General features: G+C 32.2%; 1 protein-coding gene across 1 annotated transcript in view; it reads right to left on the reverse strand.

The window, feature by feature from the left end:
- LOC130648710 (uncharacterized) overlaps positions 1-19,682 on the reverse strand; it is a 34,107-nt gene extending 14,425 nt beyond the window's left edge. Inside the window, exons 1-18 of the mRNA XM_057454781.1 lie at positions 19,587-19,682; positions 18,424-18,445; positions 16,900-17,120; positions 16,087-16,300; positions 14,558-14,752; positions 14,018-14,214; positions 12,807-13,065; positions 11,885-12,160; positions 11,139-11,325; positions 7,734-10,210; positions 7,069-7,272; positions 5,741-6,004; positions 4,599-4,758; positions 3,854-4,089; positions 2,914-3,195; positions 1,974-2,101; positions 1,034-1,186; positions 221-346 (exon numbers count right to left, since the gene is read on the reverse strand). Of these exons, the coding sequence (XP_057310764.1) occupies positions 221-346; positions 1,034-1,186; positions 1,974-2,101; positions 2,914-3,195; positions 3,854-4,089; positions 4,599-4,758; positions 5,741-6,004; positions 7,069-7,272; positions 7,734-10,210; positions 11,139-11,325; positions 11,885-12,160; positions 12,807-13,065; positions 14,018-14,214; positions 14,558-14,752; positions 16,087-16,300; positions 16,900-17,120; positions 18,424-18,445; positions 19,587-19,637 (5,652 nt within the window). The 5' untranslated portion in view covers positions 19,638-19,682. The remainder of the gene's footprint in view (positions 1-220; positions 347-1,033; positions 1,187-1,973; positions 2,102-2,913; positions 3,196-3,853; positions 4,090-4,598; positions 4,759-5,740; positions 6,005-7,068; positions 7,273-7,733; positions 10,211-11,138; positions 11,326-11,884; positions 12,161-12,806; positions 13,066-14,017; positions 14,215-14,557; positions 14,753-16,086; positions 16,301-16,899; positions 17,121-18,423; positions 18,446-19,586) is intronic.
- Between the last annotated feature and the right edge of the window lie 556 nt (positions 19,683-20,238).

The raw sequence follows: 20,238 nt of genomic DNA on the forward strand, positions 1-20,238 counted from the left end.
CACAAAATTTCAATTGTAGATCCCGACAATATAAATAAAAAAACCCAACTAGTTAAAATTTTATTTATAATAAACTGGATGCTGAATAAAATAATCAAGAAACTTTCTACTGAACTTTTTAAGAAATTAAGAAACTTATACCATTACTTATGTTATTCCAAACTTTCCAAAAAACTTTTTGCTGTTTTTTAAAGCGATAAGTAAATAAAAAAACATTTACCACTCCATCTTCACTCATCGATTCACCAGCATCAGCTGCATTATCAAGAGTTCCAGCAACCATTTGAGCACCGGCAGGAGAATCAATTTTTACTTGAGCTAACATTGCTACCATTTTGTCTTTCACCTAAACATGACATTTTATTTATAAAAAGTACTAATCAATACTACCATGTCCCTAATATTTTCAACAATTGTCCATAAAATTGCATTTTGCTATTTTTTTATGTAACAACAGGCTAGAAGTTTCATTTTCTTTAGTCTTTGGCCATAATTTTGTTTGTGTATTTTGCCAGAGTTGGTGAGCACAAGTACACATGCTACCCTGCTTGAAAACTAACGTTGGAGATCACAACAGAATCTTCCGAACCTTTCTTACGGTGCCATCTTATTGTAAAAACTTGTGAGGTACGAAAAGAAACAAAACCCTTTTTTAAAAAATAGTTATATTAAGAGGCCGGGGTAACATATAACTTGGAGTGAATTCAAACAGATTTGATTTCACTTCAGTCCACAGTGTGTTACTTAGACTGTTAAATGATTTTTTGTGACTTTAGGATTTTACTTCTCTCAAATAGGCTGAAGTGAGATTTTAAACTGGTGCAAGATTTAAATCTAAACAGTCACAACACAAAAGATTCAGCCATTCACAGGCCATCACAGGATTTAATTTAACCCGAAGTGATCAGTTGCACTTTTCACTGCAGTTTGAAATTTCACTTTTCTTGAATTTTACTTGTCTCATTTAGATGGCCTTTAAAAGAAAAACATCAACTATTGTTGAAAATTTTATTCTCAGTTGATGATGACTTACAGCTGAATGGTCAATTACTGATTCTTGCTCCTTCGGTGTGCTTTTCATATTGTCTAGTAGACCATTCATCACACTTCCCATAACAGCTGGATCGTCCATCGCCTCGTCAAGCAGTTTATCAACTGAAGCACTATCAATTGGTTTGGGATCAACCTAAAATTACAAGTAAATTTATAACAATCTAGGAAATGATTACAAATTTATAAGTACTATTAATTTTCTTGAATTTATTCTTATTTTACATTCTCCCAGCAATAATATTTGAAAATTGTGCCGCTCAGAAACAATTTTGAATTATTAAAAAGAATTACGATCACGTTATTTTGGTCATTTGAATACAGAAAAAACAATTCTTTGTACATTGACTTAAAGTGTGCTACATTACAGATCTTTTGTTCTATTGATTGCCTATCTTTTGTTATTATGTGCTTGGAATCAATTAGGCGATTCAAAAATTTTCAGTCCCTCATTCCTAATTACTTTGTCTACATGTGACTGAACGGTTTAAAGTGTTATTGTGGTTGGTTTTACCCACATGATTTGTTCTTCCACAATTACAAGCAGTACTTCAACTCCTCTGATACACTTTTTGCATACATTAGCACAAAAAGACAAACTTGGTATCTTCCTATCTGCTAAAGATAAAGCATGGATAGTCCAATCTCTGCCAAATAAGAGTGTGAGTTGCACAGTTTGGGTGAACTGATCTGTGTGGTTAGAAACTGGGTGCTCATGTTAGTTGTGGAGCATACCTCAGCATTCCATTATCCTTGGTCTAGTGAAATGCGAAAAGAGTAAGACTCCTCGTTGATAAGTCGATGCTCACAATAGTGGATGTATATAAACAGACGTTACGCTGATGATGTTAATGATGACAATGGCGATGATGATAATTTAGCGAACAACAACACATTAACAAAGTTAACACAATAATACTTACTCTAATTTCTAACAGGTAGGGATCCATAGATGCTCCAAACAAATCAGTGACAATTACTTTCACTTTTAATAGATTCTGGCGCTGGCTGTTACCAGCAGGTAAAGTAAACAAAGCTGATTCTGGACGTCCTATTAAAACAAAAATCATAATAGTTTTAACTGACAGTTATATAACATAAAAATGCGTTATATATGTTACATATTCCTTCTTTGTTTAAGTTATTATTATTTGAGTTCTTATTATTTTATATTTCTCTATAAATCTATAATAATAGCCATATTTTGTTCAAAATGGTTGCGTTGCAGCTTTATTTTAGACTCCGTAGAGTTACTTGATAACAGGTGGACTAGAATGTGCAAAATACTGTTGTGAGAAAAATGTACAACAGGCGAAAATCTGAAGACTAGTTGATGCTTAATTTCCACTGGCTATTATACTTTATATATTTATTTGAAATGTTTGCTAAATATTAGCTTAGTGCTATGCATGTACGAAATAACGATGCAAGAGATAGGTGTGTTGGGAGAAAATATGATGACCAATATATCTACCATGAGCGAATCTGTGAATTTTTTACAGGCCTTTCACAGATAGCCTCTACATAGAGTGGAAATGAGATTTACCCTAAATAAGACCTCAAAATGCTAAAAAAATTCTTTATGGTCACATGAAGTTTTTTAAATTGAGGGGTGCAAACTGCACACGAAGCACAACTTTTCACACACGCACAATAACTCTTTAAACATGCACAGCTGAATATACAACATATGCTTTTTAAACAGCTTTGTCTTATTTTGGATGAGCATTTACATTGCAAAATAAAATTTAATTTTAGTGATTCTGGCCTAAAAAACTTTCACGCCACCCGAAATCATGTGAAGGTTAACAAGACTAGACTCAGCCTTAGCGTCTGCACAAAATACTAAAAACTCTATCTTACCTTGACGTGGAAATGTACATGCAGTCCAATCCTTTGTGGAGTTTCCAGGTAAATAAAACCAAGAATAGGTCAAAGGTGTGTCAACATCGTGAATATCAAAACATTGTATATTAAACTTAGTGTCTAAAGCTTTCCCACTCATTTTATTGAACAAACATTGAGCGTACTTTCCCATATACGGTGGAGTGTTAATTTCAAACGCATATTCTGAAAAGCCACCACCTTCTGTCCCTGCATCTGCCTTGGTCCAATATACAGATAGCTTGAGAATATAAATTTTTTCTAGAATGAAAAAATACAGTAACGCAAGTTACAATTACACTTTTCTTGTTAATTTTAAACTGTGTCATAATTTTACACTTAAATATAAAATTGGTTTAAGAGAACTAAAGCTTCTTTCTTATCTTTTACATGACAAAACATTTCAAGATAGGAAACTTGCAAGTGTGGAGCTGTAGCTTAGTGGTCAAAACTCTCGGTTTCGATTTCCTTAACAGCGATTCAATACGGGCAAGTAAATGTTACCATAGCCCAAGTTAACTCAAGACATGTGAAAGAAAGTAAATAGCACACTGTGTGGGCCGTTGGATGTTGCAGGACGTTTTCCGGTAGAGAGCAGACCCCAAATGGGTCTGCATAGCATTACATACTCTAGGGCTCCCAATCTAAGACATTGTCACTCCTTGAAATAATATAAATAATGAAATAATATATCCTTCGATATTTGTATAGCTAGAAAATATGCAAAGGTGTGTTTACTCTTTCAAGCAACAGATACATAGAAGTGTGACATTTAAGTGAAAGAGACTTAATTAAAACACACATTATTTATATCAATTTCAGGAATTATTTATGTATTTCTGTGATAAAAAAAAACTGGAATTATTCAATTAAATGATACTCTTTTTTTAAAAAGGTAAGATCAAAATGGAAAACTTACTTGCTGATAAAGAATTTGGCTTGATAACTAAATTTTTATCTTTTTGAATATTGGTTAAAACGCTTTTTTTTAATAATTCAGTGTCATCTTCATAGCCAACACTTTCAGGAGCTGTAGCTTCTTTTGATTCCATTGACCATTCATAATATGGTGTAACGTCTTTGCAGTTTAGACACATGGCCACAAAAGATATCTTTTGAGTTGGATTTTTCTTCACAAGACAATTCAGCTTACATCTGTATAAAAGAAAATCAATGCATGCATTGGAACGCAGGTAATGTGCTAGAATCAAGGATTGCCTACACTAATATTGCCTCTGCCCATAGAAAAAGTATAATTTATTAACATTGATATCTTAAGCGTTCGTCTAATTAAACAAATGCTGTGCTTGTACGACTTTTATACCTCACATGGGAGCTTTAAATGGGCTAATTCGCAGGACCCTCGTTGATAGCAGTACTAAAGGAACTAAAAAGGCTATCCTGGGTAAACAATTTTAACAATAATAATAATAAACGAATGGATGTGTGAATCCAGTGTTTCAAAGTAAATGCCATCATAACCAACAATAGGAAAGTAGCTGCGTGTGTAAAAATTATTGATATCTATTTCTTATATTTCTTATGTTTCTTTATTTCCTACAAACGTCCTAATAGGTGAGAATAATAGTGAAATTACATGCATGCCGGAATCAGTTTGACACTTAGGTAAAGTCACTCCATAATGTTAAAAATACAAAACATACTCAATGCTAACTTCTGGTGGTACACCGTAAACAACTCTTAAATTATATTTCACAATAACATTCTCCTTCCGACCAGTTTGAGAGAGACGCAACCATATATTGTATTCTTGGCTATACAACATAAAAGTAGTGTTTAAAAATAACACTGGACCAACGTGACCTAAAAAAATACAATAAATAACTATGTTAGAACTATCACAGCTACATCCTACACAAAGAGTTCATTTAGAGTGTGACATTTTAAAAATGTCAGTCGTTACACATTTTTACGAGTTTAGTAATAAGATATTATAGCCAATAATCTTGTTTGAGAATTCCGCAAAACGATACATTTATCATATTGATGAGAAGCTACTTTGAGCATCACTAACGTTTATCTTGTGTCTGCTATCCTAGACATCATCACCTTGTTCAGCAATAAAATTGTATTGTAACATGGTTTTTCATAAGTTTATCTAATAGCTGCTAGCATTTAGGATTTTTTTTTAACTTTTATGTTTTACCTACTTCTAATTCTTAATAAGCAAACTGCAGGGGAGACTTAAACTTGATTTCCTTTAAAATCCATAACAATTGTACAAAAGTTATTGTACAGAAGAACCACATATTGTGCTACATCTCTTGCGTCACTTTGTTTATAACGATGTGTTCCCATTAAAGTCAAAACTGTTGTTTAATACTTTTTGTAATTAATGAAAAGCGAACTTTAAATCAAGCCTTGTGATATTCCAAATGTAAGTCACAAAAATCACTTGAAAGAAAGGGTTGTTTAGTAAGTGAAATTAAATATTCTACTTCGGTTAGTCAATGTTTTCCTTCCATTTGAAATTATAATTCTCCCTGCCTAGCTTGACAAAATCTGGAAATTTTAACTCTGCCTGCTTTGCTTAAAAAAATATTTTTTTGGAAGTAACATTTTATCATATCTAAACATAAATCGAGCATAATGTCACTCAACAAAGTTTTTGTGGGCATGATAAACAAATTGAGTAAAGAAGGTGAATTACTTAGCTTTAAATTCAAATATTTCAAATTAGCAGATATGCAATTTGTAGATATTATTCATACACTTTCTGCAATAAATCAGATTTTAGACTGAATAATGTTGTTGTGTGTTGAAGAGAAATATATTTAGTACAAACCTTCACCAATAAGCCGGCCATGACCTTGACCAAAACATCCTTTGAAGTGAGCTCTTGATATACTTGCATTTCCTGCAGCAGGGTCTGGACTTTCTGGATAGTTGAACGTTGGAGCATCGTCTAAATTTTCTGGGAAATACTCGTTTTCTATATTTTCATCTTTGGAATTATCCTGCTTGCAGAACCAGTCAAAATGTAACCCCATTGGTGTATTAGGCTCCATATCAGGATCAGTGCTTTGGGACGCATTAATATTAATGACACCTGGAAATGATAAAAAAACATAATAACTATATTTTCAATAGACTGAGATTAGCACAAAAGGACTATAGTTAACAAATTTTACTGTGGACAGCTTATGAATAAAGTTGATGAGCTATAATGACGGTTTTGAGAACAAAGAGGCTTAACCTCTGTCTGCATGTTGAACTGGTATGCACTTCCACCTTTTTGTTAAAGCAGTTGTATGTGTACACTAATATTAGACATATTCTCCCTGTCACGTGATACTTTTAAACCATTACAAGTTCATATTTTTCAGAGTGGCCATTATGATTTGAGGGACAACACGCTGTTTACGCAGTCACCTCTTCAAAAATAGGGAAAGAATTTGTCATAGAATCTTTGATTTCTTACTTTAAATCTGTCACATTGTGCAGTTTTAGGAGAGTTTTGCTAGTTTAGCTTAATTTAATTCAGACCCTTCAGCTTCTTCTGTGAGCCTTTGACCATGAAACGTACATGTCTTTCCTTAACTGAAAGTTGGGTCATGTGACATTTCAACCAGGAGAATACCGATGGGGGCTTAATAGTGATAAGATGGGCTTATAACACTGAAAGTGAGGAAAACATTTTAATATCTTCTAGTTGCTAATTTTTGAACACGTATATCAATAATTGGTTTGCATGTATTACTTAATGTAAAATAAAGATAGTGCCTTTCAGTTTCTAATGTGGCAGGAAAAAATCGTAATTGAGAAATAAGATTTCATATGTTGTACAAAAAACATTTTGCAGATTTAGCATTTTTCCTTCCCTGTACGACATTTAATGCCTACAAGTTTTTTTATAGTATCTAATTCACGATAACAAATTCCTGCAAAACATTCATGAGTATTTATCATTTCTACTACAGAAATATGTTTTAAAAACCAATGCTTTTAGCAGATTCTCCAAATTAATCTTTACAAGTCAAACAACTGAAAAAAACAGAGAACTGCTTATTTCATGAAAATTAGTTACCGCTAAATACAATTTTTCTGCCAAAGTTAGTTCTTTTGGGTAATTCTGTACCCAAACCTTTTTGTCTAAAACAGTACGTGCCTTACCTCCCTGTCCCACAGCTCTTCCATATCCACCCAAAATATTAACAATTAAATCACATTTCTTGATTTCAAAATATCCACTTAGTTCAATATCTGTGCCATCTAGCACAATGTTTCGTTCCAAATCAAACATGCTAAATTTCAATTGTATATGGTAAAGTCCATAGTCAAGTTGCCTTTCTGAGATAATGTGTCGTGTATCATTTCCTGAAAAAAAATCATGATAATAAAAAAATATAATATACTAGTCCTTAGCCCGTGGAAAAATCCACGGGTTCGTCCGTCGCAGCTAAGCTACCATTTTGCGTGACAGACAGACAGACGGACGGACGAACAGACGTATACGGCATTATAATATAAATTTTAAGCTATAGCAGATAAGAAAATGATGCAAGCTTAATAATAACACCATAAAAAGCAACAGGAACTTTCATAATAAATTAACCTCAACGTTTATTTGAATAAAGCATGACGATAAATCTGTTTTATTACTCAACACTAATGCAAGATTTTATTAAAAAGAATTTTCTTGGACTCTGTCATATGTCTTTTCTCAGAATATTGCACCCTGGAAAATTTAACAATTTAAATTAAATGTGTTATTGTCAAAAAAAAAAAAAAAAAAAGGCATCTTTTTAAGTTTTTTAAGTACTTTAATATAAACCAACCTGGTATTTCAATACTTTTGTTTACAATGATATCACCAGTTTCATTTATATAGGTAATCAATTGCAGATTCCACTCTCTTTTAATAACTGCAGTTTTTTTCTGGCAGTCACGAACAGCTTTTGATAAAATATTATATTTTCGACATTTGAAAAAGGATGAAAGAGTCTGTGCCTTTCCTGGTTCATCAGCCATTGCACTATCCCATGCTACAACTGGTGCATTACATGGTAGGTCAAGGATTTTGACTTCAATTGTTGTGGAAACTGAAGACACGTCATTAGTTCCTGTAACTGTCACAATGTAAGTTTTGACTGATTTGTACATGTATGATGTAATAGCAGTAAATACATCAGGTAATAGGTCAACACTCAAATATGAATGAAACATATATTCTTGTTTCGACCGGCAATCAGAATGGCCAAACAAAAGAGGCTTATAATCAGCACCTTTTTCATCAGCATCGCCAAAATCTATTGCATAACATGGTTGGTGTGCTTTTTGTGAAACTGAACCTGTAAAATTAGTTAGCATGCCAATCCTATTGATAGTATCGTCAATTTCCACGGTAACATTTTGAATGCCTCTAATTATTAAAAGAGGTATAGCTTTTAGAAACTCCTGAATCGGGTTTTTAGCTAGTACTAGAACATTAACTGCAAGAATGGTCGTGTCATCTTCAAGAAACACAAACTTGTGACTGGTGCTATTTTCTGGGGTGGAAGTGACTGGTGTCTTACCATTTTTTTGAACGTAGTTAAAGTCATATATGTACGTAACATTAGTTCCCTTTTGATCGCTTGTGAAAAACACAATTTCACAATCTACATCAAAAGTATTTTCATACTTTCCTGTTCCTTTTGTTAGTACCTCGCTATTGTCACACTTTGAAAAAACATCAACAACAAAATCAGTAATAGGGTGATAGGAGTAAACAGTTGTTATTAATGTAACATTATATAAACGGTTTGAACAGTTCGTCACAACGTCAAACTCTCCTGGAGGAAAAATGTGTTTCACAACATTACTTTCCAAAAAGGAAGGGTAATCCACAGAATGTAATGGTGATCCATCTTCAAAATTCCAACCGCAAGAGAAATCATCACCACTGATAATATCTAGAGTCATGGATAACGGGTATGTAGAGTTGGTTGAAGTTGCAGTCACTCCAAATCCAGTCATATTTTGCACTGGTTTCTGCACAAATATAGGAATTGAAAGATTATCCCTGGAGATTTCATTAAAAACAGAAACTTCTACTATGTATGGTGGGTTTACTCTCCATTCAGAATAAGAAATACTGACAGAGGTCTCATTGGTGGTTAATGGTGGATTTCCATCACCAAAATTATACACAAATGTAACATCAATTCCTGTTGATATATTTGCAATTATTGTCAAGGTTTCATTGACCTCAACATAATCTAGTAATCCACCTGAATGCTGTTGTTCAATCTGCACAGTCAAATTGGTTATACGTTCTTGGATATAGACATCTTTCCATATTGTCAAGGTTGACACAGAATTTTCACAATGTATAGTCAAATTGTACTTCCCATGTTTTGGGTACTGTATACCTCCTCTTCCATAAATTGCAGTTCCAGACATATCCATATTAACTGCTATTGGAGTAGTAATTGGAAGGTCAAAGTTATCTTTCAAATCAAAATCAATCCATAAGTTTACCGCAGTACCCTGTGTTAAATAAAAATCAACAGTGGTTATAGATCCAAATTCTGTATTTAGGTTCTCCTTGACAAAAAACAAACCCTCGATTTTATCTTGAATGGTGAACGTGTAATTTCGATCCGAATAGCTTATTTTATTCCATCCTTCAATATAAATTGAAAAATTACCATAATAATGAAAAGTGTGATTCATGACTCGTACATTGTATGTTCCATTCGTTTCATCAATATGACCATCACTCCATGTCCAACGATATGTAACATTAGTTCCCATATGAGGGACAATTCGATATTGAAAACTTACATTTGTTTCTGCAATTCCATAAGCTTCAAGTGACAGTTGAGCAATGGGATCTTCAACACTGCCATAAGCTGCCACAGCTTTACTATCGCCTAACTTTATCACAGAGAGAACATCTTTTGGAGCACTAAATACAGCATCTGCGAAAGCATAAAAGTGTGAAGCTACGGATACATTGTATTCAACGCTCAACGAATCGATCTCCAAGCTTAACTTTAGCGGCCCCAACCCACTACCAAATACTTCAATCAGCAATGGCTCGTTCGTCGCAACAGCTTTAATTGGAATGGGCGATGGTATAAATTCCAAAAGAGATATGGATCCTTCAATTGTGACGATAGTTGTGACATTTGACATTGATATTAGGTTGTAAGCTTTAACAAATATAGTATATACACCAGGCCTTGGATAAACTGTTGAAGGGTTAATAGATGTTGTTGTTATATCACATGTGCCATTGTATTTCTCCATGTCCCAGTGGATGCAAAATCTAAATGCAATAATAGGGTTACATAAAAAAATATAAAGATGGATTACCTCTTGGACTGCAATTTTGAACAAACTTCAGCTACTTGTGAAATTTACGGTTTTTGCTGCTTAACACCCAAATTGTTATAATAATTATATAATATAAGAATTAAAATAATTATTTCAAATAAAAACACACAAATCTTTAAGAGGGCAAAGATGGAAAAGGGAAAGCATACTAGAACAAACAAATTAAAATTGAATATCTCATAAAAAGAAAAAACATTAACCTCATGTTTAAGGCTAAAGTTACAAGCCTTTATGAATATGGATAAAAAGCATTAATGTTCTGGACAAGCTGAGCACTCCAACAGTGTCTTTTTTCTTATATATGAATTGTTATGATATGAATGTGAAAAAGTAAAAAATGCCTTAAACTTTTAGACTTGACAGTTAGAAACGTTTGCCAATATTGCTCATTTTCCAGGTTTTTATGACTAAAATAGCACTATTCCGTAGGCAATCTATTTGTCTTTTGGAAAAAATACTTTTATATTATTTTATTATACAGAGTCAGTATTCTCAACACAGGTAATAGGTGTGTCATACGTCTTTAATTTTCTAACATGTTTTAATTAGCCGGTATGTGCTGTTGTTTGAATTCTTTGACGAAATAATAAAAAAATTAAAATGTTGGAAATGTTTGTGAATTTAGTGCACTTGAGTAAAACCTATTCTAAATATAACAGATAGGCAAAAACCATATTTCAACAAAAAGTAGTTGAAATACACATTGAATAAAATTATATTACATAAATGAATCTTGTTTTAGATTAATGCACCTACCAATACTAGTACAAGGTTTAACAACAAACTTATTTAATCTTTTCTTTTAATTTTAATCCAACAGTTTATACTCTCAAAAGGTAAACAAACAAACAAAAACTTACGTTACATCACTAAGTCCAGTACTAAGCCCGAGTGTTAATGTTACTACTTCGTTAGAATCTACTTTGGCAGCTGCAGTGAGACCAACAATGACTTCTTGAATTCTGACAGTCTTAGAGGCAGTAAAAGTCGTATCAAAGGTTGATTCTAATGCTGCAGACACATCTAAATCTGTATTAGCAGTTGCACCTAAATATTTAAAGGGCAAAGTTAAATAAAGCGCAAAACCTTTCTTTCTTCTCTCTTTAAAATTCCATGTTTAGAAGTCATTATATTTCAATTTAATAATTCTTATACTACTTTCAGTTAGTAATTTTAAATATTTTTTAGGAACCTTGCTGTTACAAGCACCATGTAGCTTATACAATATCAGCAAGGTTTGGAACAAAAAACAGCAATATAATATTTTAGACAACAAGGAAATACCAAGATGGCATGGTTAAGGCTGGAATAATATGATTAATATGTGTGTCCTGATGTGTGCAATAGAACATAAGGCTTTTATCGAAAACATTTATATCTGCCATGTTTACCATTAGCTAAGCATTTTGTTTATAGCATAAATTTGTTGGGACTCTAGATTTTTTTAAAAAAGAACAACTTTTTAGGCAGCCAAATTTTTTGCTAATTATGGCCTGTGAAAATAACATAAAATCGAATTGAAATATCTGACGTTTTCTCCTGTTTGGGTAACTAGGGCTTAGACCTAGTCACTTATTATAAAAAACACAACCGTACAACAAATTACCTGTGAACATTTGAGAATAATAAATCATTGAAAAAACAGATGCACGTAACATATGCGCCACATTTAGAGTTGAAGTCAGTGGATAATCCATTGAGAATACAGCTCCTACTTTAAGTTGATACACTTCGTCATACACATACACTGGATACAAATCATCATATACAGGCTCAACAGGATAATACCCAATGTCTCCAGGATTGTTAACACATGGCACCCAGCCAAGTATATATCCTGGTTTGACCATGACAACATCAGATACACCAAACACATTATTACCTGAAAATAATTACTAATCAATTTAATTTGAAATTTACAAGTCTTTCTTATTGGGAAAGTTATGAGATTTTACTATCAATACGAACCTAGAAAACAATAAAGGCCTGCTACTGATTGCAAACGTTTGCATATTACTGACAGAGAAACATAAGTCAATGCACATCTATTTTTGTCTTTATGGCCTGCTAAGGTATTATATTTAACATTTTTTTCAACAATTTTGAAGAAAATGTACGGTAGTGAGACATGGACAATGAAGCAGGTAGATCTTGATTGTTTAGAAAGGAATGATATGAGAATGGTTAGGTGGATGTGTAACGCCAGTCTGAGAGACAGAAAGAGTTCAGATGAGCTAAGAAGCGGGCTAAATATCCGTAGAATTAAAGATGTTATCCAGATATTTTCTTGGAAAGCTACAACTATTTTCTTTCAATTTTTTGATTATTTTATAATAAGATATTTTTTGCAAAATTAATGTTGAACTTCTTTTTGTACATTGGTAGTAAAAATAAATGAAAATACATTCAATCGCAATACAATAAAAATTGCAGTACAAAATAAATAGCATAGGCAAACAAAGAAAAATGAATATTAGACCAATACCAAAAAGAAATAGAAATCAAGTTACAAATAACCAGCATATTACCTAGTTTACTAGTCTGTGCTTCATGTTCATACACAATTTCGTACTGAGCAGCAGGCCCAGATGGTGGTGATAGCAGACATGACGAATTTTCTGGATTAGTAAATCTAAGTGTATCGGAACAAAACATTGTATCTGTTGAAGATGAATAAAATGTTACTGTGTCATCTTTTGCATCACCACATTCATGAGCCAAGTCCACGCAAGACTGTTTGGAATGACAATACTTCTGGGTAGAGATGTCACAGGTTGGTTTAAGTATCTAATAAACATAAATAATATACAAAATAAAAATTAATTATATTATGGTAAACCAAATGAAAATATAAACTATAAAAGAAGCGTTAGAAATTTATATTTGCTTTCCTTGGAATTACCGGAAGGTAATACAACATGCAGGCAATGGCCCAGCGATGTAATTTTGCCTTTATTAGGTTTATCTTCACAGAAAATCATGTTAAGCTGTAAATATCAGCATTTTTTTTCATTTTTGCTTTATATTTTAGTTTTAATATGTCATTTTTATTAAAAAACATAACTTTAATAAAGAAACAGACAAAGTGTCATTTACACTTGGGGAAAAACACACAAGAAAAGCAAAAATTTGCATCTCATGAAGATTGTGAATTCCACAAATATATCGTAATTGCAACTTTGTTGTAGATAAATTAACAGCAATAGAACATTTCTCATCTAATTTTGTCCTAAAAACAAATTTAGCTACCTCAGTAACGTTGTTAAGATAGTAAACAAAAATTTGCAGATAAAACAGATTGCACATCACAACTCTATCTTAAAATTTACAAAATGTGTCTTAAGATATAAGAACAGTAAGGCTTTCTTGCTTCAAATTTTGTAAAACACTATAAAGTTGTATTTCTATCTGTTCATTTTTGCTCACTTTGTTTTTATCTGGGTTTTTTTCTTTTAACTGGGGGATATTTAACTAAGTACACCTTTAGTTTGTAATGAGTAGCTAACTGTTATGTTTTTAGTCTTAAAAATTGATTTACAAAAAAATGATTTACAGAAAAACCAGACAGGTGCAAGATTTCTTTAAACTTGTTTGTAAAAATAAACATTGGGAAAAATTTGCTGAGTGTGAACCAGCATGACAGGATAAATTATAGTAACATATCAGTGAAGCTTACAGCACTTGAAAATTTCTTGTTAAAACTTTCACGTTATGATAATATCGGCAAAAAATAACCTACCAGAAATCGCACACACCCCACGCCTGAATCAAGACGTGATATGTATGCTTCAAAAGCCTTTACCACTCCCTCAGAAGTAAATTGATGATTGATGTTTATGTAAGCTGAGGGATATCCAAGTGTCCAATTATACGATGGCGAATAGTCATGAAAACGATCACTTCTCAAGTCACTTCCAATTTGATAATACAAAGGATCTAAAAGGCAGGATTATGTTATAGTTTTATTTGGATAGCCTAGTACGCACAGTATTGTTGCATTTTAAACCTAGATAATTTTCCACTTTACCAGGTTAATAGAAAAAATGGATCACAATATGAAAAATACATTAAAAGCAATGTGAAACAATAATTTTGTAAACCTAAAAAGATTCGCTATACATAGTACTAAATAATAGCAATAAACTATGCAAACTTTAATAAGTACAGTATTTGACATGAGCGGGATGCTAAATTTATATATTGGTCTCCTTGAAAGAAAAAATTAAAGAAGTGAAGAAAGTTATACAGCACATTTACTGGATTAATAAATATAAATTACCTGAAACATCGGAGATTGTAGCAACTGATGATCCATCTTTGGAGATTGTCATTGTTGTGAGATCTGACCCCGATGTTACAAGAATCAAACATTCAAACTCCACTCCTTGTTCAAATGCTACAGGACACTGAATGATAAGTTCGCTTCCAGCATACGCAATTACAAAATGAAGTGGACTTCGAGCACCCCAATATGCTAAAAAAATTGTGAAATGTTAGAATACCTTTGTAAAAAGAAAATCTAAAACGTTATTTATTCTTGCAGACAAACCCAAAAGAAAACCTTAATACGGATTTTAACCGACTTCCTAATTTTTATTTTTAAAAAAAGAGTTATGTAAATGCATATTGCTAAATGGATACTCATTTTCTTAATGTAACAGAAGATCATTTTTTGTTTTAATCTAGGCTAGAAATCTTTTCTGCCATTCAGTGCAACTTGTTCTACAAGTTTTTTTTTCACATGCCATAACTCTCTACAAGCGGAATTTTAAATATCTCTGTGGAGAACTTGATGGAAAGTGTAAGATGGTAACTACACTAGTTGGTTCAGATTATGCTAGATCAGAAGTTAGTAAATTTAAAGCAGGTTTGCTTTGAACTTGCATTTCTTATTTTTAAATATATACAATAAATTTTAAGTGGTAAAAAGTTGCATTAGAACATTATCTAGAATATTGTGATCGCCCACAAAAGTTATTTAGACAAGCAGGCTTTTTGTGGAGAAGTGTACAATAGAACATGGACACCCGCACACTTGCAAATTATTTATCACGGCATGCTATTAGTAGCATTATGCAAAAAGCCAAATTTTGTGAGAGGTTGACCAATGTAGCACCCTCATAAAAACACTTTATACACTTGACATGTGTTTTTTGCTGCATGCATATTAAAATCTTTAAGGTGGTCAATTTTGAAGTTTATCCAAGTATATTTGTTTTTGTATACCACATTCACACAATTTAAAATTGTTAATGTTTACAGCAGATTTGGGACTTAAGATCATAGATCATTTTGTTAGATTCAAATGGTCAAAATGTTTTAATTATTTAATTACCTTACCTAGGTATTTAGAAAACAAGTAAAAAGAGATATCCAAATTGAGGGGTTGAAGATTTGTAAGAAAATAAGTAGATAACTTAAAATTTATTTCCTGTTAATTAGTTTTTACGGGTAATGTGATTCTAGTACCAGAATTTACTTATGTGATTTCTTATTAGGAAGAAAGAAGGTATAGTTTTAAATAATATATACTGAGTCTGCACATGTGTTGTTTTTTTACAATTTGTGCTTATCTAACAAACAATGCATAGCTACAATTTACAGTTAATTCAATCTTTCCTCCAAAACATGCAGGGGGGAAATGACATATCAAGGCAGTGTACCTTCTTAAAAGTTTTTATTTTTATAGTAAAAAAGCTCTAGTAGTATAAGTTTCTTAAAAAAATTTAGTGCATAGCACAAAAACCATTTTTTAAGTACATGTAATTACCAGTTGTCATGTTAGCTAAAACAAGAATATCCACTTACCTCCTAATTCTGTTGCTAATGTATTATTTCCAAGTTGAGTAAATTTAACAGTAACATCAGATGTCCTTGTCTCTAAAACTTTACCATTAATGTAGACACCATAAATAGGTAAATTATCAGATATTCGTATAGACAATGCCACATCTTCAAAAAGTTTAACACTTGTAGGTGGCGTAGTAGTAAACTCAGCTGATAAGCCATCTGAAGCATATACCTACGAAAAGAAAATTAAGCTATAGCTAGATCAATATGGGTGCAGTAAAGAAATTTTTGAAGTTAGACTCCTGCTGTAGATTTAACAAAGTGGTGGCAGATTTACCTTAAATTTTAACTCAACAAAAAATAAAGTATTTTTGACATAGCAACTTCAAGAAGTAATTTTAAACTAATTATATGACTTAGAATACCAAAACTCTTTTTCATATGTGCAATGCCATTTTCCTGCCTGGTTGATATCACCTTAGCATTTATGTCAGCAATTACCAAATGCATACATTAATTTAGGGAGACACAACTTACTGAAATAAAAAACAAACTATTTCATTAACATGTTTTTTAACTTGTTATCTTTACTTTACCAAAAAAAAAGAAAAACAAGAAAGAAAATATTGTAATATATTCCCCAGTGAAAAAATACACTTAGGCAGAAGAACAATAAAAAACATCTGACATTTTAATTTTTATAATGTCAGCAGTGACCTGTTGTTGCTTCTATTCTTAGGAGATTGAAACGCTCATCCAAAAAATATATATGACGAACAGTTGATTAAATTTTAACAAAAATGTTTTAAAACGTTATATCACAAGGCAAACCTCTAAACACTGTGTGTCATTAACAGATCCACATGCATCTCCCACAGAAGAACCACAAAAGCAATGATTTCCATTATGGTCAACTCCAGCATAAATTTCTTCTTTAAACCCACAAATTGCAATGCATTTATCAGGTATTATTTGACCAACATAGTGTGGTAAGTTTCGATTAACTAAGCCATTGGACTCTGTCGAATAGGTCTTGCGGTTGCCAAATGAAGCTGAAAAGATTAGTAGTGTTAACAGCTTAATTTAGGAAATTAATGAGACACAAGTTACCCTAAATTTTGCAAATTTGTTTTAATTAGATATCCAGTATTGTTAAGATGTAACATAACTTAAAGTTTAAAATTATACTTTCCTTGCAACTGGAATAAAAAGCTCACACATAGATATCTCAGTATATTCTGATATATCTAACTCATCGAATGTAATTTATGCAGGTTGCAGGGCAATAGGCTACGCTTTCATTGGTTAAGTTTTTACAATGGAACTACAATGATTATTTATTGTGGAGTTGTATTATCACGTTTGTTAGGAAAGTATGATCGTCAGGATTTTAAAAGTAAAGAACCTACTATTTTGTTGCTTGCTTTGTTTATCTTGGTGTGCGTGATGAAATATCAAAGGGTGATATTTTCTTATCACATTAATTAAATGCTTTTTTATCAGCTGTAATTTTCTTTGTGTTAATAATTGTGATGGTACTGCATAGTAACTTTAAACACATAGCCCCTGAACTTTAAACTCAACTATAAGTGAGCTTAAATCATAAAACGTGTCACAAGCAGGACATCTTGCCAGTGAATTTATAATGTCCAACAGTTGTTATATTAAAATAATTAGACCAAATAAATCAAAAATGTTTCAATCTTATCAACAACTAGATTCGACAGCCTGCCTTTTCTCTTTGTTTCAACCTGGTTTGGCCAATTAATAAAATTTTACATTTTTACTTGTTTCATTCACAAAACATGTTTTTTTAAAAAAATAATATGCTATGAATGATTTGAGAATAACTTACCTTGGGGTGGTACAACAACTTTTACAACTTGAGGTACCATTTCGCCAGCTAAGTTTTTGACATTTGATATTCTGGGTAATCAGTCTAAGTTAGTCAAATACTATTTTCTGAGTCCCTTGCGACTTGTTGAAGTAAGAAAAAGTGACTTTATATACAAAGTCAATCTCCTCTGATCCATTAAAATAAAGCCTAGCGAAATTGTACCACTGTTGTAAAAGTTGACGTACAACCCCAAAACGTATAGCTATAAGTTATTCTCAAACATTTTTCTCCAGATGTTTTAAACACTGACAAAAAGCCTGTGGCAATTTTTAATCTCTTTATATTTTCGTATTTAGTATTGTTATTATTTTGTAATTAGTACAATACATTGGTAGAGTTAAATTTTGATTACTTTTTCTAATTTTCTAAGTGGGAGGTAAGCTTTAAATGCCAGTTTTGAAGTTTTATTGGACTGGATGTTAATATTCTACAACTATACATGAAATTAAGTTACATACTTGCTGCAATAATGAACCCAACCTATAAAAAATTAAGAATATTTGGTTATGATAGGTTATAATGACAAAATGTGAGAAAAGCAAACACCAGTCAGGTGAGTCAACTTCGCATTTGTTTCTTTCACTTTCGGTTTTTGTACAGAGAAATGGTATAATTTCAAGACTGTTCGCGTTTTTATGCTCTGCATCTATACGAAGATTGCCGCGCGATGTAGTGGGTCCAGAGTAAAGCTATCATTTTCTTAAAAGTAATATTTCGTTTCATTTTCCACAAAATGAAAATTATTATTTTACCCGTATTACATGCATGCAAGCAAGCTGTTGTAGTCATTTTAGAGCTTTTCTTCAGTTTTATGTCACCCCTCACTCTCCTTAACCCGTAAAAACTCGACCCCGGGGCATCTTTTATTCTTTCTTACATCAGGGGACGGCGATACCTGGGTTATCTATCAAAAGAAATCCTGATAATTATTGCAGCTATATATTTTACGTTGAAAAATGGTCACATGAACTGTCCTACGCCAAGGTTACGTTTGTATCGCTTTTTCCATGTCAGATACAGGACAGGAGAAACCTGTAGACAGGAGAAAATTACAATCAGTGAATGAAAATGTTGGCACATAAACGCAAAGTTGAATTCTGTTGTTCCATTTAAATTCCGCGTGGGTGCGAGGTTATAATAAAAAGTACAATTTACTACAAGAACTGTTTTATTATATGAAAATTGAGTTTGGGAAAAACTTAAAAATAAGAGCAATAGGGAGGCTAAAATTGTAATATTTTTCCTAAAAACACACAGCCAAACATGAAAAACATTTTTTGTAAAGCGTGAAAAAAAATTCAAATTTATTTGCAATGTATGTGAGTATAAAACAAAAACAAGGGCTCCGTCTGGATAAACTCAAAATACCCTGGAGACAACGTTTTAAGAACATAATAAAAACAAATTAGACTGAAAATAAGAAAGGATAAGAACTTCTTAGATTTTTGAAAATTTTCTGCTTCTTATAAAAGAATTGCTTTCCAGGCCTTTTTCTTTTTCGCTCTCTAATATATGACCGGTAGCCTAGGTTCGTTCTTAGCCTGTTCTTATAGCTGGATGGAAACATGTATTCGTATGATGTAAAAATATTTCAATCTTCAACAGCAAAAAGAAAACTTACATTAATAGTAAAAACACACACAAAAATTGCTTGTCGAAATTTTTCTTTCATCTTGTCACATTTATCATTACTTGATTTTTTTTCTTTCGTCAATAAATGAAATAGTCACCTACGAACTTTTTCATTTTTTTTTTCGCATTCAAAAATAGCCAATGAAATTTCAGCTCAGCCATCACCATAGCACACAATTCATTAACCCCTTAGCTTATCCAACACTCCATTTATCGAGAAATAAGAACTAAAAAACAAATCAATTGGCTGCACCCGTTATTTCACAGTAAATCTCACAAGATGACAATACTAATATTGCTAAATTAAAATTACACTTCCAATAACCTTTTGTTTTCCCATATAATTGGCTTGAAAATATTTTTATTTTTTTACCTACGAAGGAGAGCATTTATTTTTCTGTTTCTGCGCAAGGTACACACTTACAAACTTAATTTCAATCCGAGCGTAATAATATAAGAAACGGAGGTTTGTTTAATATTTAAATTATCATACAGAATTGAACAGGTGTTTGTACTTTGTAACTTGAACAACGAGATATATCTGCAACTGAATTCTTTTATTCATCAACTCCACAGCAGTTCTCAGTTGCCTATCGATATTCAACACATACTAGTTACCCCGTATGAATGGGCACCATTCA

This window comes from Hydractinia symbiolongicarpus, chromosome 7 (genome assembly GCF_029227915.1).
Source record: "Hydractinia symbiolongicarpus strain clone_291-10 chromosome 7, HSymV2.1, whole genome shotgun sequence".
NCBI classification, from domain to species: Eukaryota; Metazoa; Cnidaria; class Hydrozoa; order Anthoathecata; family Hydractiniidae; genus Hydractinia; species Hydractinia symbiolongicarpus.